This window comes from Meleagris gallopavo, chromosome 14, assembly GCF_905368555.1.
Source record: "Meleagris gallopavo chromosome 14, MGAL_WU_HG_1.1, whole genome shotgun sequence".
NCBI lineage: Eukaryota > Metazoa > Chordata > Aves > Galliformes > Phasianidae > Meleagris > Meleagris gallopavo.
The window spans coordinates 6,449,608-6,473,935 of NC_139417.1; the positions used below are offsets into that span (position 1 = coordinate 6,449,608).

The 24,328-nt window shown below is 45.6% G+C and overlaps 1 protein-coding gene across 5 annotated transcripts; it reads right to left on the reverse strand.

Moving 5' to 3' along the window:
* Nucleotides 1-2,620: 2,620 nt before the first annotated feature.
* CARD19 (caspase recruitment domain family member 19) lies at nt 2,621-23,901 on the reverse strand. Of its 5 annotated transcripts, none has more exons than XM_003210060.5 (6): nt 23,741-23,901; nt 15,806-15,948; nt 14,273-14,426; nt 10,521-10,562; nt 8,437-8,508; nt 2,621-7,058 (listed from the first exon to the last, which is right to left on the reverse strand). In XM_003210060.5, exons 1-6 carry the CDS (start codon nt 23,754-23,756, stop codon nt 6,946-6,948), a joined length of 540 nt encoding a protein of 179 aa, XP_003210108.1. In that variant the 5' UTR covers nt 23,757-23,901; the 3' UTR covers nt 2,621-6,945. The 5 variants fall into 5 exon arrangements, with proteins under 5 accessions (XP_003210108.1, XP_010716767.1, XP_085092389.1 ...); XM_010718465.4 differs by having other exon boundaries at nt 10,503-10,562; XM_085236263.1 differs by lacking the exon at nt 23,741-23,901 and adding an exon at nt 21,511-21,658 and having other exon boundaries at nt 10,503-10,562.
* Nucleotides 23,902-24,328: the final 427 nt, after the last annotated feature.

Sequence of the window (24,328 nt, forward strand, 5' to 3'; positions counted from 1 at the left end):
CTCTCTTGTTTTGGTTTCATGGAGGGAAAACCACGGTGCTGCTGTAGGACTCTGTTACACTTTCAAATTTTGAATTTAAATAGATGAATTATAATACTAAAATATGATCCCGTCTTTACATAGCCAATACCACAAACCCTTCATTTCCATTAAGAAAGGCAAAGCCAGTTGTAAATCAAGAGCCTCAAGACAGCTTCAGCAGCATTGTTGCACCACTCACAGAGCAGCGATCTAAAAAAGCTAAAGTAGCGCTGTTTAGTTCTTCAGACAACAGCTTTGTCACTATCATACCAACGTCCAGAAAATGCATACTACAGAAGGGTACCACTGACATTGCATTTCACTTAGAATAGCCTCCAGAAACAACTGGTACTCCAGAAATCAACATATAGTAATTATTTACAAATTGCCACTTTGCAGAAAGAGTCATGGCCCACACTACTTGAACACACAAATACATCAACCTTCCCTCAACATGCCCTGCAACACATGGCTCCAAAGCACCTGCTTGTGCTGTGTATGGAGCTGCAGAACTGGTGACCAAGCACAGCCCACACCCCAGCTGCCTGACATCTGCAAGCCTTCGGTACAACATACCTGGTAACAAGGCATCCTCCAATGGGTTTGTGCTTGTTCACACGGCCCTCCAGCCATCACACAATCTTCTTGTCAGATCCTCTCAGCCTAGACAGGAACCAAACATCCTTCCTCACTCCACTATTGCCCATATATCACCTCCCCCACATTCAGTTACCCATCACATCCCCAGGTGAGAAGGGAGAGCCTATCTCCACAGCTGAGGTACATAACGAGCGAAGCAGGAGGGAGCCAATCCCAGTGCCCCAAGGGAAGCCCCACTCACAGCTCCTGGTGATCACATGTGTCAGGAGAGGAGTCACAAGTTACCCAGCACACATCATGGCAAACAGTGGAAGACGTGGAACATGATCTTCAAGAGAATCCACAACCATCTATGGCCCAACCTGCCATCTGTGTTCTGTGTGGGAATGGCAAAAGATGCCCTTCCTTGCGATTGGATGCAGGGAATGAGTCTGAACTCACTTTTTCCTCTCTCTACAGACTGTTGAAGCAGAGATCAGTTCTCATGGCACTCTTCTTGCATTACTTCCTGGCACACACTGTTCGGTGCCTAGTTGCTGTCCTGGGACAGTGCCACAGCCCCACGGGAGAGGCAAACCTCTTCCTGCTCTCCCCTGCAGCTGGCCCAGGAGTGCTCCTGTTCTCCAGTCCTTCAGATCAGAGGCAGCCCCAACCCTCTTTTTTTTGGCAGGATAGGACTGAATTATTTAGGAGAAGAGTTGTAAATCAGCAGCCACAATAGACAGAGCCACACCAAAACTACCGAAACACTGCCAGCTGTTTCCCCTGGCACCAAAAATATATGAGAGGAACAGTTCCATCACCACCCAGTATTACCCCAACTGTTTGGCATCAAGGAAGAAAATTAATTAAGCCATTGGAAAGGACTCGATTCTCACATCTGTGCTGGAACTGTGAAAACTACGCTGATGAAAATCACATGGGAAAGCCCAGCAGCAGTCCTATCCCATTCCACCTCTGAGAGCACCACTGTGGCACAGGGCCACGGTCATCCAGCCCAGATGCTGGCACCCTCCCATCTGCTGCCATGCCCTTCCTTTTCCACAGGCACAGCAGCAGTGTGCTTGATGTTTCTGGGTCCCATCTCCCTCCTTAGGGGCAGGAGAGGGCTGGGGTGGGAATTGCTGCTGGCAGCATGGGCAGCAGCAGTGATAAGTGGGGCAGGAAGCCCCTGCTTGCTGTGGGAGGCTGCAAGGCAGGAGGTGCAGAGGGCTTGGACACCCACCGCCGTGGCTCACAGCCGCACCAGCAGCCCGCATGGAGCAGCCCAGCTCTGAGAGGTTTTTGCTTTGCTGGTATTTGCGATGGTATTAAAGATTTAGCAGCACCAAAATGTAGGAAAGCTTTTTCTTGCAGCTGCAGACTAGCACAGCCTGTGCTCTGAAATAGAAAGGGCAGTTTGGGACTCACCTGAAATGCTCTCCTGCGCATGCAGCAAGGCAGGGCCCTGCTCTGTGCTTCTGCTCCATAAAGTTCAGTGTATAGAGCTGCTGAGGTTTGTGCAGCCGTGCTGGTTTGTCACACACATCCTGGCTGTGGTGATGACTATAAGAACAGCTTGCCCTCCTGCCCTAAGGAACCTCATGTAGGCCAGCATGGGAGGCCTCTGTCCAGCACATCCAGCAGACACACTGCAAATGAGTGCAATGGCTCAGCCACAATCCTCTTGTTCATTGCCATTTGGCAAGTCTCCCCTTGAAGCTCACACACAAGAATGGGCTGCTAACAACTCTGTGTGCTGCTCTTTCCACCTGCAGTCCCTTTAGGGATGGTCAAAGTAAAACCAGCTAAGCCACCTCCTGCAACACAGCTGTAGGACACACACACCGGCCTCAACAGGCAATGATTCATAGGGCTGTCAAACCGACACCAAGCCAGGGCCTCCCACGTGCCCACAGCAAATCGACCACTGGAGAGCAGCAGGCAGAGAGCCGCCATGAGGACAAGGTGTTGGGGCCCTTCTGGGAGGGGCAGAGCACATCACACCACACAGCAGCGCTTTGCTCAGTACAGACTTTATTACAGTTTACATGGCCAACTTCACATAAAAAAAAATGAATGCCACTAATTCTTTCAGAATTAAAGAAGACATATGTGAGGATAAATGATTACAAAACACAGGCCCTGTGCAGTGCAGCAAACAGTTGCTGTTTCTTCATGTAACAGCAACACCTGATCACACAGCTAAGGCAAGGCATGTTTTCAAAGTAACTTTTGATTATGAAGAACAGCAGTACAAGGCATTTGCAACTGCAGTTTTTAACCAAATGCTTTAATGTTTTCAAATTATTACAGTATAAGAAAAAAAAAAAAACCAACAAATGAAAGAACTTAAGGAAGACAACTTTGCCTAGGCAGTTGCAGCAGCAGCTATCGAGCAGCCCCGCATGCTCTGCAGTGAATGATCACCTCATTAGAGCCCTTGCTAGCAGGCACGCCAGCCAGCACTGAAGCACTTTAAATAGCAGGCTGTCTGCACACGGAGCTGTGCACACTGACAGTGTGAGCTGTCACCTCGTCTCCCAGCTTGGGATGCAGACGGCTCAGTCTGCCTGAGCTGCTCGGCCTGCCAGCTCACTGCTTGGGGCTGCCCAGCAATCCCGCTGTGACCTCGGCAGCACGGACACTATGGCTGAGACAATCACGGGCAGTTCAGCTTTGCTTTAAATCAAAGTGCCCATTCATGAGAAAAAGCGAGGAAGGAAGACTTTGGGGTAGGTGGTGGGACAGCATGAGGGGCTGTTGTGAACCCTGTTGACACAGCTCTGTGGGCACTGCTGAGAGCCCGCATGCTTCCACTCTTGTCTGTCAGATGTCAGTCCTCCTGCTCACCTCTCCCCAATGCTATGTTTGCAGACATCAGAACTGCTGGACACCTCAGCCCATGCTGCTCCTTATGCTGCAGGAGAAAAGCAAATATTTTTCTTCTCCAACCAGAGCTGCACAATGTGAGAGGTTAAGCTGAAAACAGGACTGCTTTCTATTAGCTCCTCTATGTCTACCGTATGTTTACCACAGTGTTTGCAAGAACATCCTCTATCCTCGGCGCGCTCAGCCACCTACTGAATTTTGCACATGCAGGACAACTTCCCCCCACACACAGCTAACACACTCCCAAATACCAGCACAGCTACAGCAGCAAACACAGCTTGACTTAACAGGGGAGCTGGGAGTCTGCAGCAATACAGACTCATCCAGGCCCTACATAATTTATTTTGAAGTGAAGAGCCGTGCTTGCCCAGAAGAACCTGACTCCCAGGCAGGTACATATGTACTTCCTCCAGGAACCAAGTACAGCACTGTCACTTCACCTGCCTGCACTTGCAGGAAGAATACTTGTGAAGAAGTGTATTAAGCCATGGCATTTGTTCCTGAAAGAAAAATCTTCAAAGAAAATGCATATCCCCCAACAGGCTCACCTGCAGCGCTCTGTTCTACCCCAGAGAACTACAAAACACCTGCTGCAACTCTGCCCGACTTCTTGAAACGTTTTGTAGGGATTAGGGCAGTGAAGGGAAAAGGAGGGAAAGGAACCAAGTCATTGCTTTCTCCAGAGACTACACGTTACACAAACCTATGCACATAACAGTTCTAAACCTTGCCTCACTTCTTACACTAAAAACTAGCACTTACAGAGGAACAGATAATTTTCTGTTCTCTGCTGTCAGGTCATCACTAGCATTGGGATGAATCTGAGCTCGTTCTTCCTCCCAGCCCTAGCCTATCCTAGGGGATAGCTTGTCCTGGCATTTTTTCCTAAGAGATATCCTCATCTCAAGCAACCTAAGAAGAGGAAGAAATACAGCCACAGCCTTCAGTAAACTTTCCAATTCTCCATGGTTTTCAAGGCTCAAGGAAGCCTCTTGGTATAAGGAAGTGGGAGGGCCACATGCAACCTCACAGCCACTGCTCCTGCTGCTTCAGACAAGGCACTGACAGCTTCTGCAGGCTTCAGCAACAGTTCACAACAATTTGCAACCTGTTATTTAAGGGTGAAGTGCTGGATAACGCCAGCAGAAGGAACCTGCCTAGCAGCATCATGACCTCTACCTTTGCTTTGAAATGAAATTGTGACTGTTGAGAATATTGCGAATAATGTTTCCATGTTAAATGGAACACTCTTCCTGTAGTGATGTTTCAGAGTTAGCTTTAAGGCAAAGATTTAAAACCCCTTTGGATTTCAAATCTATTTTTTCTAGCCCTCTTAAAAGGTGCTGCTTAAGAGGTTTAAGCAACAGAGGGGAGAGTAACAGTTAATTCCAAACGCTATAAATTACAGATGGTCTGTTGGAGGAAAAAACATTTTAAACATAAGGCAAGGCACAGCAAATACAACAGGACATAACTAAAGCCCATCCCAAGATGGAAGGCAGCACAGCAGCAGCTCACGGTGCAACTCAGGCAGCAAAGCTGTTTGGCAATGCTACAAGAAATGCTCTCACTCCCGTTAGAGTTCTCTCCCTAGTAAGATTCCCAAGGAGATTAGATCAAGGAGACATGAGAGATGGTGGGATGGAGACAGGGGAAAAGAAGTCTAAAACTGCCCTGCTGGGTGTTACGTTGCCTGGCATTTGTATGGTTTCATCAATCAAGCTGTCAAGTGTGTATCATACCCTGTGGCCACTGCAGACCTTGGGGTATGTCCACCTACACAAAACACTGCCCTGTAGGTTCTCAAGATTTCACCTCCCATGCACTGTGCAGCAGGCAGAAGCATTGTCAGAAGAGTAAAATCAGGAGTTGTTGAGCCCTTTCATCTCCCAGATGCTTCTTGAAAATATTCTTTGGGTCTTTTATTTGGAAACCTGGCTCTGTACACAATTCTTCTTTTGGACTACACCCTTGCTACTGTGTCTGGTGAGTTGTCCTGGAAAGAAATACAGCTACTGCGAGATGATTTGCTTGGGAGAAAATGTTGACATTTTTATAGCACGAATGAAGCTTACAGCTGGAAGGCAATCTTCAACTTGAATGTTTTGAGAAAACCACTTAGTCTTCCATGGGATGGCTGCCTGAATAAGTAGCGGCTACAGCACAAGGCACCACGCACTGAAGGATCCCATGAGAAATTCTAACAGCTTTCAATTTGATTTGGAATTTTCATTTCAGTGAAAGAAGAGACAAAGCATCTTTCTCACCATGTCACACACTTCCATCCCCTCACCAAATTCTTTATACTCTTGAGCAAGCAACTGAAGAACTACCCACTGACCATGCCACTTCCCACTGCCATTTGTACTGAGCTAGGCAGGCCCACAGTTAGAGTCATAAACCCTGTGTGCTTAACTTGCAGCCCTGTCCCCCTGAACTTGCCTTGAAAACTCTGATCTTATTCTGTACATTGAAGATGGTATTTGCAAGTTTTTCAGGTTCCAACTTACAGATGAAAAACATAAAACCAAAATGGCATTATGAGCAACCTCAGGCTCTCCAAATAGGTAGACATATTTTTGGCCATTAAAAAAAAAATAAAGTCACAATTTGATGTCCTTGCAAAACACTATAGATTACTTCAGTTTCTTGGATGTACAGTCCCCAGAACACCCCACTTGGAAAAGATAAAGCTAAATCTGAGAAGTCTCCTTGGTAATTTCAAGTGCTTCAGATCTGACCTTGCAGTCCCCCAGAACATTCATGGGCTGGGTGCTGGCCTGCACAAGTTCCAGTGCATTCAAACCATAGTGTACAGTTGAACACAAGCTGAACAATGCAGGTGGAAGGTCCACAAAGAGGAGGACTACAACATATGGCAAGGACACATGTATGACTAGGCATACAGAGGTAACTGGCACTGAAAAGCTTTGCAAGAGACAGTGCCCACCTGAGCTCAGGTAGTAAATATAAAGGATCCAAACAAAACAGACAGTCCTGAGATAGAGATCAATTTCTTAGTAAGGCTTTGAGTGTGTGTTTTTGGTTTTTTCTTTCTTTTTTTTTTTTTTTTTTTTTTTAAGTGCTTTTCTTAAATTACCATAAAAGACAGGCTAGCATTCCTTAAACAGTTGTGTTCCTTCATTCCAGTATAAAATACACATATGCAAACCCATGATCAGATAGGATATCATTTCAGAGTTTGTATTAAAAATACTTTTATCCAAATGATAAATATTTTAAAATAAGCATTTACAAAAATAAATGGTCCATTCCCACAAGGAAGGACATATATAGCTGAGAATCTGAATACATCTCGAGGCAACACAATTATTGATGAAGCTAGTTAATAAAATCTTTGGTATGAGAGTATAGTACATTAATATTCATGCACCGTTGTCTTCCCTTGGCAGATACACTGTACAGATGTCTAAACGAAGAGGCAGCTTTTCCTTAATTTCTTGAGATGTCTTCCAAATACAACATACAAATATTTCTAACATGTCTTCCTATGATAATAGGAGAAAAACCCAATATTCTCCTGGATCTTCCTATGACTTTTGCATCTAAAACAGAAATGAAGATGGGAGGAAAGAGAATACAGTTAAATTTCATTCTAGCTAGTGAGCAGCTACAAAAAATAAAAATCAATACAAAAATTACTCTAGAGGAAAGCCTGTTTCCTTCAATATTGCATGCATCGGCCGCCAAGGCAGGAAAATGATGAATACCAGCATTGCTGCAATTGCAGACACACAAACAGGAGGCTACTGAGCTAGGGATGGCAGCAGCTCTGCACCCAAGCATGGCCCTGGGCAGTGTGAGGACCTGGCTCTGGTGGCCATTGCTGTGGGGGAATAGAGACACTGCATAGGTACAGGATAGAGAAACAAAAACTGAAAAGAAAAGTCTCGGAACAAAAGACTTGGGGAGCTCTGGGGACTTGGGAGCTATGAATAATTAACTGGGATCAAGGGAAGTTACAGGAAGTCATCTGGGGTTCTTTTTGAAAATGCTGGTACTAAACGCTGGTGGAGGAAGGCAAATGCAGCTAAGAAAGCACTAGGGTTAGCCTGTGCTATGGCCTTATGGTTCCCCTTTTAGTCTTAAATCCTGACTCCAGGGAAAGTCCTGCTGAGGGACTCAGATCTGGGAATGAAAGGGAACACAGCCCAGACATCCATGAGCTCGGCTACAGATCAGGGTCAGCAGCCTGGAAAAATGTCAACAGCAACACCCAACTGTGACTGCTGTGAGCAGGAAATGAGGAGCAGACGGCATCGATCCAACATGAAGTTTGAGTTCTGCTCCCCACCTACCACATGAAGACCGACACCTCCCACACTGCAGAGGCACAAAAGGATCCCTCTGAACCAGCTGCCCGCTCCCACTGGTGCTGGCTCACCAGAGTCAATCCAGGAGCACACACCAACACCTTTCTGCTAAGAGTCACCTTCCGTCAGGGAGGACTAGGAAACGGAGCAGGTATCTGCAGCGTGAAGCAGGAGCTCCCAGTGGGCAGGGATGGCAAACACCCAGCACTGCAGGGTGAACACTGCAGCTGCTCAGGCTCAGTGACTGCACCAAGTCCCAGCCCTGCAAATGGTCATGGCTCCCCAGAGGTGTGGGATCAGCGGGTTTGGGCCTGCCTTCTGCCTCTGCCTCGTGGCTGCTGGGAGCCGTGACCCACTGCCATAGCAACAGGAGCTCACATGATGACTGACTTTTAAAAGAGCCCCTTTTTGTGGCATCCTCTGTCGACAAATGATCCATTATTTATATCTCGGCACGTCTGAAGTGCAGTTTGCATCCTAACCTCATTAATGAATGATGACACCTTGACCCGCTCTATTAAGTAAGCTGTGTTAGACTGAGAAGCGCACTGCTCTCCCTGTCACGTGCTGAAGTAAGGCAATCAACAGGAAAAATACTGGGGTAGATTACCTGAGTTACAGCAATACCAAAATAAGGCAAATCCTGCTGCTGCACTGAAACAGGCGAGGAAAAACACCGGGCCTAGAGGAAATGGAAAAGGGAACTCATTAAGACAGAGCAGAGAAGTGAAAGTTTAGCTGAGTTCATAAATCATCGATTGCTGTTAATATGCATAACTAAGTGTACTCAAATGAGGTTAACACATTCACAATTATGTATGTGCTGTAGCTAACATACTATGAAGAACATTTATTGTACTGTAATTAGTTTTTATTCCAGTTACTTTGACACCATTCATTGTTCATCTCTGTTCACCTGTGTTCTAGTCAATAGAAGCGAGAGTCTTCGGAGGCATTTTCCTAGCCTAAAACTTGGTGCAAAGAAACCCTTTAAATTCTACAACCAAATAGTAACCAGATCACTGGGACATAAGCCACACAATGCAGTGTCTTACTCCAAAACTTGCTTCTGTTGGGTCAGTGAACTGCCCACGGGGAAGAAGTATTGTGAAAATACACCACAAGATAACTACAATTCCCTACGAGCAAGTTTTTAGGGTTTTGTTTGTTCCCTTTCTTTGCCTTTTGTCTAGCACTGAAATTGCTGCTTTCTCTGAATCCTGTTGCTCCACTGGCTTCAATCACACCTCATCATCCTTCTGTACAAAGCGTGCAGGATCAGGCTCCATAAAAACAGCAAATGCCAGAGAAGGAGAACAGAGCTGATACCAGAAGCCCAGGCCCTGCCAAGTATCAGCTCTGTTACCTTGTTTGCAATTAGCACACAGGACTCACTTGATTCCTGTGGCTGTATGTCTCACTTATTCCAATAGCATTTGTGCACGCCTCCATATAAAATGGAACAGGAAAGGACTGTGTGTGATTATATATATATATATATACAGATGTTCCACAAATGATGCTTTCATGACAAAAGCAAATATTCTTGTTCCTGATCACAATTCTGAAATGCAGCGCCTCGCTCATACCTCAAACAAATCTCTCACTGGAAACGCTGCCTTAATGAGTCTGCCTGGAATTACACACAGCTTAATGCTGATGCTCAGTATTGATGTTCAATGGAACCTTTCTAATTCATGCTTATCCATTAACAAAGACCTCAAAGATTTATATCTGCCTCTTTATCATCTAATATTCTATTTGTATTTATGACTTTGCTATGACTACACCTACACATTTAAACTGCACCTGTCAATCCAGACTAACAAGTCAGTGGAGCCAACTACATTAGAGTATTCAAAGAAATAAGCAACCAAATAAAACCACACAATGAGTTAAAATGTATCTTTGCCCTTCATTTCAGGCTTCTTCCAGGTCAAAAACTGCCACAGAGACTTACATAAGACTCTTGATCTCTCATAATCAAATGGAAATTTTTAAACAAAACATCAACTAAAACTTGAATGAGAAAAAGGTCACGATGAATTAAAAAAAAAAAACCCACAAAACTTCATCTTTCTTTCAGTTTCTTTCGTTCTTCAATTCCTTTTCAAAACATCTTCTAGTGACTAAAATTACTGACCTCCCAATAATCTGGGCATTGAGAAAGGAAGAGGAAGAAAATTTAACATGTTATTCTACAGCAAATATACCTAAGTTTACTCTCACTCATCTGTTGTTTTCTTTTTTTTTTTCCCCCCAAAGGATTTGTAATTAAATTGGAAGCTTAAAAAAAATAATAATCATAAAACTGAAAGCTATAAAACAAACAAACAAACAAAAAAAAATAAGATGGCTTTGTGCAAAATCACAGCAGCAGGATAGCCTTTACTATTCAAGCACAGGAGAAATCATAGCAAATGAACAGCTTAGCTCAAACACCACAAGTAAAAATACCACAGTAAATATTGATTAAACTCATCTCTTGAATTTCCTGGCACTGGCTGCCTCAGCAGCAGCTCGGTAAGTTTCCCTCCATTCATTCCACTTAGATGGTGACAGAAAAGACATCGTAAAACAAACTATGTTACATGAAATGCAAATTATATAATAAAATAAATTGCATCGTAATCTGAAAAGCCATTCCGTAAAGTGACACTGTGTGCATTTATTTACCCCTGTCATTTAGCATACATTTCTCCTTGTCAGTGTCTATCTCTGCGGAATCTGTGGTTTCTAGAAATAAAAGCAACATATCAGAAGTTAGTATTCAGCTCAAGCAAACACATGCAATAACACATAATAACATAAAAACACATAATAAGCACATGTAAAATACCACATGGCCAAAAAATACCTCTTTCTGACATGAAATATTAGCCCCTCCAGAAGTAAATCATTGCTACAGTTACACCTGGTTTTATATTGATCAAAAGACAGCCACAGGTCATTTGAATGCACCATGAATAGCTGTAAGGAGTTGCAGCAGCACCTCCCATCTGCTTAAGCCTTACCCACAGAAGGAACGTTACATACAGCAGCTCTTGGATTCACACACAAGGGACACCGACTGAAAATCCCTGGCACGCTTGAGTACTTCAGAGCAGTCAAACTGCTTCCCAAGTGAAGAAAGCATGACATACTCCTTCCGTAACACCAGAAACTTGTAGCGTAACACATACAAAACGTTCGTGAGCCAAAGCACAAGCTAATCTGAGAACAACCTTCTGATTGAACGTATCACCACCCTTTCGGTTCTTGAGTAAATCTCTGGGCATGGGTCTATCTGGCAGACGGAGCCCTTGGAACAAACTGCTTGGCACACATTACTTACCCAAATTCTGGTCTCGGCTAAATACACATACAGTCTCTTTTGAAATCTGGAGGGACTGCATACTAACACTTGGCATAAGTAATTTTTGCCTCTAGGTGATGTTTTTCTGAGAACTCAAGTAGAAAAGGAGGTTGACCTTAAGCTTTCCAAGAGTTAACAGCGACAAAGCCATTTAGTTGAAACACAAGAATTCAGAAGGCAGCAGCAGTATTGCTAGGTCTCTTCCTTCACTTAGAGACCTGCCATGAAGGTGTACTCCAAGCTAATCCTCCGCACTTGTAAGACAGAGGAATAACAAAACAGCCTTTGGAAGCGCTTGAGACAGGACAGACATTTAGGCTCTCCATAGACATGCCAGGATGGGTGAGAGAACACTAAGGAAGCTGCTATGGAATAAAGTATCCAAGTAGTATCTGTGCTTCACTGGAGCAGGCCCAGTCTGATTCTCCTCCCATTTCTGCATGTCTCCCATCCCGCGGGGGGAGGACAAGATGGCCCTCCTGCAGAGCAGCAGCATTGCAACCACTTGGCTGCACACCTGGGAGCCACTGAAGGAGAAAGAATCGCTGCAGAGCCCCCACAACGTACTCTGTCAACACGCAGACTGCGTGCTTTGAGGGCTGTCTTCTCCAGATAACCTAGCACACAATTCCTCACACTTCCAGCTCTGCACTCCTGTCAAGCTACCATTGGGCAGAATTGAGCAGATCCTTTATCCTTCTAGTTCACGTCAGCTCGGAAAGAAATAAAAACATTCTGAGTCACATGGAAAACCTATTTGGCTTCAGTAGCTGCGACAGGGTCTGTGCCATGTGCCTTCCCCACCCTCTAGTGGGAACTCGTAGACATTGCTGAACATCTCACTTCCAACATTGTATTTGAGGCAAAGAAACTTTGTTCTTGAAAAAATTTTGAAGGTTTTGTTTGTTTTTTAAATAAGAACAAAATCTTTGAAAGGTTCACCTGTGTGGAAAATACTTTTCACATGCACAGCTGCATGTAATCTATGGTACGTAATCTACTTTGTCCAGGCCACAGATCATCAGTGTCTCCAAAATGTTTCTTCCAGGTGCTTACAAGCCTGCTTGCCTCAATTGGACCTGTGTCCTTAGAACAAATTCCCCAGGTTGGCAATGACTATTCCCTGGAGTCCCTTTGCATAATGCAATAGCAGCCAATGGTTTGGGGACACCACAATCAGCCTATTTTTTAAACTAATATACTGATCCCTATTGCTAAACCAGCCTGTATCAGTCACCAAGGTGCAAAGTTGAGCATCCTTCTGCTCCAGCTAACAGCACTGTGCAAATTTCCTTTCTGCTGCCTGTCCAGGTGTGACAAGAGCACAATGCAGTGGGAAGGGTCACTGTCTCAACATCACACAGCCTCCAACAAGGGTTTTATGTGTACAGATGGCCTTGGGCACAGCTATGCTATTACAAGCACCCAGCTAACTTCTCTATGGGATGTAGGCAGGACTTGGCTAAAATCTACAGATAAGTTAAATCTCATTTTCAGAAATGGCTTGTAGAACTTAAGAAGTACTGAATATTAACAGAACTTAAATCATCAAAATACTCTTAAAATTACATTCTTAGTTGTTGTTAATTACTAAAGACTGTCGTTCAGTCAGTTTGGTAGAAAAACCTGTGGCTCTACACCTCTCCCAGAGGTGAAAATGATAGATTCACAGCTATTTGATTGAAGAACCTGTTCCCCCTATGGGCATGACTTCTGCAAGGTGATCAGCAAATTACAAGCATGCTTTAAAGCTGCCATGAGGCTGAATCCATACAGGTCTCCCTGTTCAGGATGGTTTGGGTATGGAATTTGGAAAGCTGGGGCAATTTGGCAGCCTATCTGTGCAGGTAGTGAAATGGTGTAGTCTCCCAGCTGTTTTCTATTTGTGCTAGATAGACACAAACCTTTTCTTTCAACACGAAAGGCTGAACAAAGCTAGACAATGTTGTACATTAAAAAGTCATTACTTTTTTTTTTTTTTGTAATTAATATGCCACAGTCTAGAAATAAAGGAGATACAATTTTTTGTTTGCTTTTGTTGGTGGTAGTAGCTTTTGTTTTGCTTGTTTGTTTTTAAAATCTATTGACTTTTGGTGCAACACTTTGAATCTAACTGAAGCTTGACCCACATCGCTAAAATTTCCCCTTGGCACATAATTGAGTTTCTAATAACTAGAAATCAATTGTCCAGTGAAGCATTAGAGCTGTTAGATCATTTATAAGGACTTTTTATACTACAATCCCTTTGCAGCTTCATTAACTTAAACGTAGACCTTTTCCTCAAGCTGCTCAGGTCATTTCCGTGTGCTGGAGGCCTGAACATACTTCCCATGCATTTGGAACAGCGTTCTTTTTCTCCAGATTACTAAGTGGTAAAGTAAAACCAACGGATAGGAAAGTCAGGCTTGATACTTTTCTTTAGAGAAATGAGCTCCTTTGTAGCATAGAGTCAAACTTGTATATATGTATGTACCTCAAAAGCATTGAGACCCTAACATGTACATATTTTTGGAGGGCAATTTTTTGGACATCAGTCAGGCACGTGAGCTGCACAAAATATGTCCTGTATTTAATGTCACAGAGTTTGGTGTCACTGTTCAGCATCACAAGGACCTACGAATGAAGCATGATTTAACAAGGTAGTTGCTTCATCTTCAACTAGACACAACTGGATGATCTATGTATTGAGGAAAAGGCAAGATTCCCAACCATTGGGTTTCTGCGATTAACAGATATGAGGTTACTTTACTATAACGTTCTGATTTGCTACCAATCAGAATAAGCATAGTGAAAATAAAAACGCCAGGAGGGGCCAACCATTACAAAGAGGAACTGTCCTTTATATGAGCTGTATTGCTATCTTACATGTAGAACTTGAGCCGTTTCAAAGGCACAGACTCATATTTCAAGGCTATCAAAGAATTTTGGGCAGCCTACACCAGCCAACAAATAACAAGAATTATGCAGTCAAATCCACATATGGGAATAAATAAATAATCATTTAAATAATCTGAACAGAACAAGTGAAATGAGGTTTCATAATTCAATGATGAGGAAATAGACAACTCAGTCAACTTACAAATCAACTTACTCAAGATTTTCTTGCTTGGCAGGTCATTATACAGCTGTTCAGCATTGATCTGTAGGGCCCTGTAGAATTCCTGACAGTGTCTCTCTCCTCTCTTTTGAAGGTGCTTTATCAGATCTGAGAGCCTGGTATGGAGTGATGCCTTTGGATTCCTGAACTGTAAGAGAAAAGCACTCATCAGAAAAGAGATTACAACAGCTAGAGAACAATTTCACATTATTTTATAGTACGACAGAGAATTGAGCCCATTTTATATTTCCAAAAACAATGGGCCAGAAAATTAAGGGAACCTAATGCATGGGACACTTCAATACACTGAGCTCCATCTGGAAGCACATTTTCTCTGCCTTTCCTCTTTTATTTTTCCCCAGTAAAGTGACAGCTACTCCACATTTGATGTTTCTCCCCATTCATTTCAATACTTGCCACTCTACAATTTGATTCTGACAGCAAACAGAAAACATGAACGTACACCCTACGGAATTTTAATGTTTTCAGGTTTTCCCTTAGTTGCCTAGTGGTGATCACCCAAAAAGGTATTTTATGCTGATGACATTAGTCACAATATTGGAGTGTTCATCATCCCAAGACTACACATTTGATTGCTTCCAGCACTGCTGCATACCCAATGCAGCATTTATGAATTCTCATTACTCAAGCACCACAGCAAGCAGCTGCAGAAGAAAGCTCTTTTTTCTATGGTCTGAAATATGATGAATTCTAGAAGACCTTACAAAGAAATGAAAATGTGCACCCTACCCACATCAAACTGATCCCAGAGTATCTGGAAAGTGACCAAAACCATTCTCAGCAAAGCATTAGATTTCATACCAGTGCAGCAGATAACATTTGCAGTACATTTAGTTAGGATCAATTCATTCTCTAGAGGGACAGGAATACAGTGTACCTGATACAACACGCCTTACTCTGACAAAATTCTCACAAGGTCAAATGGATACAGGGGGATGGTAAGCTTCTCAGACTTTCAAGAGAGTTGACAGAAATTTTCCTGGACCTATAGGAAAGCAGTTCATTTATGTCTGCTAAGTGTAGAAATAAAATAAAGATATATTGTTTTCATATTTATTTTGAAGCTTTTCATATTTATTTTGAAGCTCTTGAGCAAAGGAGGCCTTCCTCCATATATAGTTACATTATTAACTCCATCCATTTCTCAGCTCCCACGCTTATAGCTGGGAAAAGGGATCAGTGAGGTGAAGCAGCAACTCAGCACGTGCATACCAAATCCATCCTTTGAGCTGCTACCTACAGAAAAGAGGTGGTTCTACCTGAAAAGTTAGGGATACAATTTTCTTAACACAGAGGCACACTGTGTGAAGACACTTTTACTAATCCCAAAAGTGCTGAATACTACCTTAAGGTCTGCTAATATCAGTTCAAATAAAGATGAGAAAGAACACCCAAGGAGATGTGGCAAACTGTGAGCTTTTTTAATTATGCGGGCTAAAGGGTCACTAGACAGCTCGCAGAAAAACAACAGAACATTCAGAGATGGAGTAAAATTAATTAAGTTACCTTTTCAGCTTCTGTATTGGTAAGAATTTGGGGGTAGACTCTGTTAAGCTGAAGAATAATTTTATCAACCACTTGCTCGTTCAGTCGGCTATTGCTTGTAAGAAAATACATGTCGTGTTGCAGCCGGTGACAATACGACTGATCTAGAGATAGAAGAACACAAAGAACAAACCACAGTAAGTACTTAGCAAACCATTTTTAAATCACGTACATTTCATTTTCCTAAGAGTGGTTTAATACCTAAAACACAGTGATTACCAGCAGCTAATTTTGGAAAGCTGAACTGCAGCACAGCCGTGTGCTTCAGAGATTCATGCATTCAAAATTACAGGTACCCAAATTCCTGGCAGTCACCTGAGCATCTCTGTCTTCCAAAAGGAAGAAGCTTCTGAACTACCTGGATGTCAAGTACTGATGAATACCTCAAATACATTGACAGTAACCATCCAGTCCTAAAGTTAAGTCACTGAAGGTTTTCTACCATTTATAAATACAAAGTTCGATTGCAGAGTTTAAAAATAAGATTTTATTAAAAAAAAATTGATGGAAATGTGTTTCATAAAGTAACATTCTCTCTTAGACAGAATGGCAAAAGGACGTAGATTTGGCTTCAGGTCCATATGTGACTGGTACGTGGCACAGGGCTGGTCTTCGCCTGCTGCTGAGGACCTGATGACAGCAGGGCTGGTGGTACAGGATGGGAGGCAGGGAAGCTGGGCACAACAGGGTGAAACAGGCACCAGTGTCACCCAACCACCAAGAGTTAGTGATGTCTTTTGTCTAACAGGAGAAATCAGCAATTTGCCCCGTGTAAACAGCTCAACAGACTGAAACAAACCAGAACATTAGGAACAAATCTCTGCTAAAGTGCCATGAAACTGTTCAAAGGCGGCAAACTTCCCTTCCACATCACCTGGGAGAGGGGAGAACAAGCATTCAAAAAGCAGTAAACTTTTTTTACCATGACAGTACGCTCAAATACACATCTCACTAAAATACCTTTTTTTTTTTTTTTAATTAACCTGGACACCTGCAAATATATGAATCAAGACTTGCTGTCATTCTGGACACAGTTTCCAATTTGATAGCAATGGATTTTGTAGGAATTCACCTCTTAGCTGATAGCTTTCCCTATAGCTATTAGTGTCGTGCCACTATGAAATTAAATACGCAGACAGGTTCAGGTAGGTCCCGTGGGTTACCATGCTCACATTAGATTTAGAAACAGAACCATCTGTTACAATGCCTGAAATAAGCATTAAAATGCCTGACTTGCATGAGTGTGCTCCAGCAGCTCTGCTGGTCACCAACCCTGGAAGCACACACATCACACCTGATCTGCACAAACCCCTCCATCCAAACTGAACAGAATAAGAATACAGTACCTTCTCCATACTTAAAGCACACACAGGGTTTATGGTATTTTATGGTATTTTATGGTATTTTATGGTATTTTATGGTATTTTATGGTATTTTATGGTATTTTATGGTATTTTATGGTATTTTATGGTATTTTATGGTATTTTGGCTATCAGAATAGACCATCAACAGCTCTCTGTGCCCTGTGATTTAGAGAAGATAGACAAAAGAATGAAGGGGAAAAAAAGCCAGAAAACAAACACGTGATGCACACGCAAAGCCCCTGTCCATCCTATATCATGTTTGTTAATTTTGTTACACCCCCCTTTTGTCTGCATGTTTGGAGCCCTAACTGCACTTACAGGAAAGGGTTTACAAGAATCTGCCATTGTGATCACTGTGAAGTCACAACTTCTCTAGAATCAAAGTTGCTCCCACTCAAATAAAGGCACGTGGCCATTGATACTGCACAGAGCTGCAATTCCACAAGCACAAAAGTACTTCAGTTCCATTCTCTCTTTGCATACAGACACGTCTCATTTCCATGTGTTTCTAATTCCTAGTCTTTCTGCTGCTGGCTCTCAAGGCAGCCTCACAGCATGCTGTTAGAAACACACTGCACTATTCGCTCTGCAGTTCCCTTTTGCTGCAGCAAGTTCAACACTATCTGACTCAGGGCTGAGATCAAACATCTCTTCAAACCCATTCATCTGGATGCACTACAGGCTGAGGTGGGGACCAGGAGACACTGATAGGGCATCAGGCCCTGTCAAGTTGTCTGCCCATGCCAATACATTCTGGGGAGTGAGGTGCACCTCCCTCGCTACCTCCTCCCTCCTCTGCATCACTTGGATGATCCACAGCAACTCTGGATGTCATAAACAACTCTGTTCCTTCTGCAGCCTTACAAAAAGCATGTGTTAAATCGAGGTCTAACAAGCTAGCAAAGAAATTTAACTTCAAAAAACACCTTGACATTCAGTCAACAAACCACAGCAAGTACCAAAAGAACAACAAGGTTCCGACAGATTGAATGTACCTTAGTTTGTAAAATAACAGCAGCCCTGATGTATCATCTCTGCTTCCCACACTCCATCGCTGCCTCATTCCATGCAGGCAGCACGTGGAAGTCTATCAGCAGCAGCTACAGCAGTGAAGGTAATTGTGACCAGCTGGAGATCACATTTAAGCTGACATTCTTTTCTGAGCAGTCAGAAACACGGCATGTCCTCATGGCACATCTGTACACCTTCACTGAATCAGCACTGGTCTTATCAAGGGCTTTTTGCTGCCATCTGAAACCCTCACGCTCACACACTGCAGATTGCATTACACTGCATAAGCCTGAGATTTTTTGGGTGTCCCCACTTTCCTCCGATCTAAGCCAAAACATACAACGAAAGAGTGAGTCAATGCCCCCTGCAGACAGTGCTACCTGTGCCATCCAAGGACACGCCTCAGGCCTGGCTCCAGCATCTGTGTGATGCTCCCCAGCCTCATAGGATGCTCCATTCTCTGCATCCTGCAAAGACACTTCACACACCTGTACCACTGCCTCCCCACATTACTTCACTCTGGGAGGAGGGACTGGGCACAACGTTTAAAACACTCTAGTGAGATCAAGCTCAGCACCACCAGAGCAAAAACAATCTCCAGCTCCTCCCCTGCCTCTTCTGAAGCCTGCCAGCACTCCTCTAACTGGAGAAGTCTTTGCTAAACCACAGGAGCAATGGCTGTGTTCAAGCTTCTGGTACATACCCCAGGGAAGAGAGAACACGCCACAGAACCACCAACCAGTGCACCAGCTGCTAAATTACAAAATAATAATAATTAAATTTAAAAAAAAAACAAAACCACAAATTGTCACTGATGCTAATGGCTGGGATGCAGCACCCTGCCCAGGGGTGATAAGGATATCTAGAAAGCACACACGTGCATTTCAGACTCCCACGTGCTGCTCCACAGCCTTGCCTGCCCCAGCCAGCTCCTGTCCCCACCAGTGCCACCAGCAGCAAAGTATCCCCACACCATTGGGCTCTGGTCAGGGCAGCTGCCTCAAAGACATGACAGCTACTGAAAGGAAAATTCATGCTATGACAACTTTGTTTCTAAGCAGGAGCCATACCAGCATTGCAAGGATCATCACTCCTTCAGCCAGCGCTTGCCTGAGCACAGAACTATGAGACTGGGGCCTCGGCCACAGTGCACAGCAGTGTCAGCTGCCTGATGCCACAGCCTGCAGCTCCACAGCCAGCTGCACAGCCCACAGGAGGAGCAGGCACCAGTGGGGGGCAGCCAGCCCGCAGCACGGGTTGGAACCGGATGGGCTTTAAGGTCCCTGCAAAGCCAAGGCATTCTATGACACACCTTGCTGGCTTTCTGTCAAGAGACATCAGATGAATGCTGGGGACACCCTAGCATAACTATCAGGTTACAGTAGCTGTTAAGAACTGCTTGGTAGCTTTGTTTTTGCTTATTCTTTCCTCAGAAGACTCCAAATCGCTCTCTGTATAAGGAACAACAAACAGGACAGAGCACACTGGATTTTTGTCTTCACGTACACTCTTCCACGTCCTACTTTTGCTGCCCTTTCAGATAAGAAAACGCACATCCCTATGGCCATGTCACCCTTAAATTGCACCCTTAAACCTACACTTAGCAAGGTTTAAATAACAAACAAGCTGCATTTCAAACTTGTAGGCCTGCGCTCAGCACTCCATGCTCTATTGTGGCACTGAACGGTGCTCCCTGCTCCAACCCCAGCCTGGGCCCAGGGGACCTTAAAGAAGCCAGAAGCTGGGCAGGTGGACATCCCTAGTGCACCACCATACTGATATTTGCATAAGGACTTGTGATACTGCCTCTTACATCACTGTATCTTTATTATGGTGCTGATCTCTTAAAAGCCTGCCTCCTTCAAGTTACCAAGCAGACAGATGAGATAAAGCAGATAAAATTTTAGCATAACAAAACCCCAATACATCTCTTTGTTCATCACGCACACCACTCATAAATTTGCTCATCAATTCTAGAAACTCCAGTGGCATCTGCTGGGCAATGCAAGCTCAGGTAGCAACTTCCTGCAGAAATACTCAATGATTTTCATAAATGTCACGAAGCTGAGCTGATAATTAAAACCTTAAGGCATGTGACCAACAAAATGCATATATCCCTGCGGACTCCCTGTAAAGCATCTCAGCAAAATGTTAGCTTTTACACTCATCTAGTTGTTGGCCTTCCCCCTTCAATAGCCCAAGAAAGGGGTGAGGAGGACTTAAGAGGAAATCTGGCTGCACGGAAGTTGCCTGAGATGATCAAACTTCACTGTTAACCAAAGCCCTTCCCCAAGAGGAGCGATGGCTCTGCTCCCCAGGTCTGGAAGTACAGAGAGGTGGGAGGCACCAGGCTCCCTCCAGGCCAACTGCTGCTAACTGTGCATTCGTCACCAGACAGTGAGAGTCCTTGATAGCAACCTCGGTAACTCAGCATTATCTGAGTGTCTTCTAAAAATAGAAAAAAGCAAAGCATTAAATGGCTCATGAGAGTTGAACGTGGTGCTTCTTTATACACTTTCCTCTGTGCTCCATATGAGAGGTAACCAGTGGGCCCTTTGGTAAGCAAGAGCACAGTGCCTTGCAGCTGCTCGATCCTAAAGAGCAGAAGGCTGCGACCCGGTGTCAGTGGCACACTCCCCTCAAACACCGTGTACCAGCTGAGCTGTAGGATCTGGCACACAGCTGCTGTCTCGAGGTGGGTTCTTCTGCCCACATCCATTACAAATTCCACACTTGCAGCGGAAAAATGAATACGCTTAAGTTCAAACCCACGCCTATTTCCATTCAGCGACCGCGAGCCTCAGCACAAGCTTACACGTCCCGTTGGGATGGAGCCTTCGTGTCCCAGCGCCAGGCTCACAGCAGCCCGGCATCGCCGCGCACTTGCCAAGGACTTGAGGTTACGCAGCACAGCCGCTTCCCGAACGCCACCCGCAGCCCGGTGACTCACGGGCTGTGACTCACGGACGAAAGCCAGCCCCGAAGCTGCAGCAGCTGCAGGGGTGGCCCCAGCGCGGGGATCCCGAGTTTACAAAAAGACGGCGTTGAGAAACGCGCGATGGCACAGGTGAGCGGCTGCACGCCAACGGAGCGCCTCGTGCGCTCAGCCGGGACACGCAACGACGGGGAAAAAAAAATACAGATAAACTTCCGAAAAACACACGAGACGCGCAGGCACCGCCAGCAGAACACCCGGCACCGCCGCGCCGGGAGGCGACGGGACGCGACTATCAGGACGCGAGCGGCGGCCCCGAAGCGATGCTCCCGCAGCCCCCCCGGCCCCGCACTCACCGAGCATAGCGGCCCGGCCCGGCCCGGGGCTGCCGCCCTTCCTGCTGCCGAGCGCTCCGGGGCCGCCCTGGGGCCGGGCAGCACCGCCCCGTCCCGCTCCGCCCCGCGCCACCGCCCCCGTGCGGCCGCCGCTGTGCTGGGGGCTCAGTGCTGCGAAAAACACCTTGAGCCGGCGTTAAGCGCCTTGTGAGAGCCGAGAGCAGGAATTCACTCCCAGCTGCGAGGTTCGTAACGATTAATTGCAGAATTAGCACGGCCACGATTTGCTTTTTCCACAAATAGTTTAACTGTTCAAATCCCGGATATAACTTCTTCACGAGGAAGCCCAGGAACTCCGTGTGCTTTAAAGCTCTCATTAGCACAACATTCCATAAACATTTAATTACCCGTTGACTCATGGAGGCAATGTGCCATTCCTGGCTACAAACTCTGCAGAGAAGTAAGGCTGAACCTTGGCTTTGCGAATTTCGATAAGGAGATACCTTATTTATTACTGCAAGCTTATTTTCTTTTACTGAAAAATCTGATATTTTTGTAATGTATGGGAAAATCTTGCATCCTTACATTGCAAAGGTACAAAATGAGCTGTGAGCACCTCCCAGCACCGCAGCAGAGCCTGGGACAGCTCTGATGAAGGCAGAGCATCCTGAGTCCTGCAGTACCCCCAGGCATCACCCGTCACTGCCTGCCCTCCAGCCTGAGGCATCCCATCAGTGTCACCTCCAGCGCTGTATTGGGAGCTGCCTGCAGCAGAGGGTGCCTGCAGCCCATCTTGCCATGAGTACCTCCACTAACAAACAAGCCCCATGTTATGCATCCTACAACTCCTTCCTAAAAGGGAAGCAGCCTCCATACCTTTAGAAAGCGTAAGAATATGGAATAAAAAACTCACTGAAGTATTTTTAAATATTGCAAAATATGGTGACGTTTATGGTGCCTGTCCTTGAGAAAATGGATAGGGTACAAGCATCCAGAGTTTATGCCATTTACCTTCAGGAAGTCAGATTTTCTGAGCAGCATGAAAGCAGATTTTTGACTTACCACTATTATTACAGCACATAGGAACCTTGACCTTGTTGTGGCAATAGAAAGTGGCACTGTCACTTTATATCTCCTTTCATCACACTCTTAAGGCTATTTCACCTCTCTACTGATATACTGCAGCAGTGGGACGGCACACAAGGTGACACACGGCCATGTCACACAGCCACTCACAGCACTCCCCTGGCACCTCCACCAGCACCTCAAGGGCAAAACTGGAAACACCCAGCGTGGCACAGAGCAAAGCTTTCCCCACGAGTACTGAGCACGGGGTGAAGTGGAGCTGCCAAGAGAGCTGCAGCATGCACTTGACTGGAGGTATTTTTGTCCCACCAGCTCTGATGATGATACGGGAACTGGTGGTTAAATATAGCTCCTGCTCACACCCATGGCATGTATGCCACTGAGCCTCCCCTGCACAGTGTGGCTTGGGCTCAAGGTGCCGAGGGAAATGTGGCCATGCCCCACTCACACAGCACTGTGCTGGGGTCCTGGTAGCACTGCCCACTGCATCCCCTCCTGAGGTCATCGCACCGTGGGATGGTGTTGGTCAGAGGGGCTCTTAAAGGCCACCATCCAGCTCCAAGCCAAGGATGGTGCCCATGGCACTCAGCACAGGGCTGCGCCCCGTCCTCAGGACCAGCAGCAGCGATGGGCTGATACAGTCAGCTCCACAAACCCCTGTGCTCTGGGCACAGATCCCGCGTGTTCCCAGAGCACCTGAAGGCAGCAACCGTTTCCAAAGCACAGGGAGGCTGGAGCTCGGCTCCTGGGCAGCCCACCCCGAGCTGCTCCCGCACGGAGGGCAGCCGTGCATTTCCTGTCGGCTGATCCCAAAGCCGCGGCTGTTTCCTCCTGCTTCTTCCCAATCTGTTCATTTATGGAGTTATTTTATTTGCTGAACGTTACCCTTGCCGAGGCAGCCCCAGCACGCAGTGTTTTCTTATTTATCCGTTAATTGTTACATCGCAATCCGACTTGTTATTTTCCCACGACCGAACGGGAATAGATCTCTGGCGGTACAAACGTAGGAAACGCGAAGAGACGCGCTTTACAAGCTTCAACTGCACGCTGCGCTCCCTCCGCCAAGCCCCGAGCAGAAGCCCCAGAACCCCCGGCTTCACCCCGCAGCCCCCGAGCAGAAGCCCCGCAGCCCCGGGTCGGGTCGGCACGCCGGTTCCGCACTCACGGCTCCGGTAGAGCATGGCCCATGGGCGGCGCGGAACGGATCTCTCCTTGCGCCGAGGTCAGGGCGGCCTCGAAGCGAAAGGAAAAGCCGGGGGGGGGAGCTGCAGCCGAGCCGAGTCGAGCCGCCTCCCCGCCGCCTGCGGGCTGGTTGGATTGGGCTTCTTTTTTTCTCTCTCTTCCTTTTTGGCTCCGCCGCAAGTCTCAGCTCTTTGCTTCCTGCCCAGCCCGGCTACTGGCTGCAGGAGGCTTGTTTTACAACCTACAAAGATGCTCCATTACTTGTACAAAGGATAACAGTTGGCCTCTCAGAGGTCTTTAAAATCACACAGCTCAATATCTGATCCCTTTTAAAATAGAAATCAAATTATATATGAGAAAAATGCTCAGCCCATTACGTTCTCTTTTTTTTCTCCTAAGAACCCCAAAGCACCGAATTGAACAGGTCACCCACAGAGGTGGAGGTGCTTCATCCCTGCAGACACCCGAGGTCAGGCTGGATGAGCTCTGAGCACCTGGTGGAGCTGTGGGTGTGCCTGTTCAGTGCAGGGGACCAGATGGCCTTTAAGGGTGCCTTCCAACTCAAACGATT

Coding starts and splice junctions, on each gene's coding strand:
- CARD19 (XM_010718465.4), bottom strand. Junction 14,427..15,805: donor CCAATACAGAAGCTGAAAAG/GTAACTTAATTA, acceptor TTTCTCTTACAG/TTCAGGAATCCAAAGGCATC. Junction 10,563..14,272: donor GCCAAGCAAGAAAATCTTGA/GTAAGTTGATTT, acceptor TTTTATTTCTAG/AAACCACAGATTCCGCAGAG.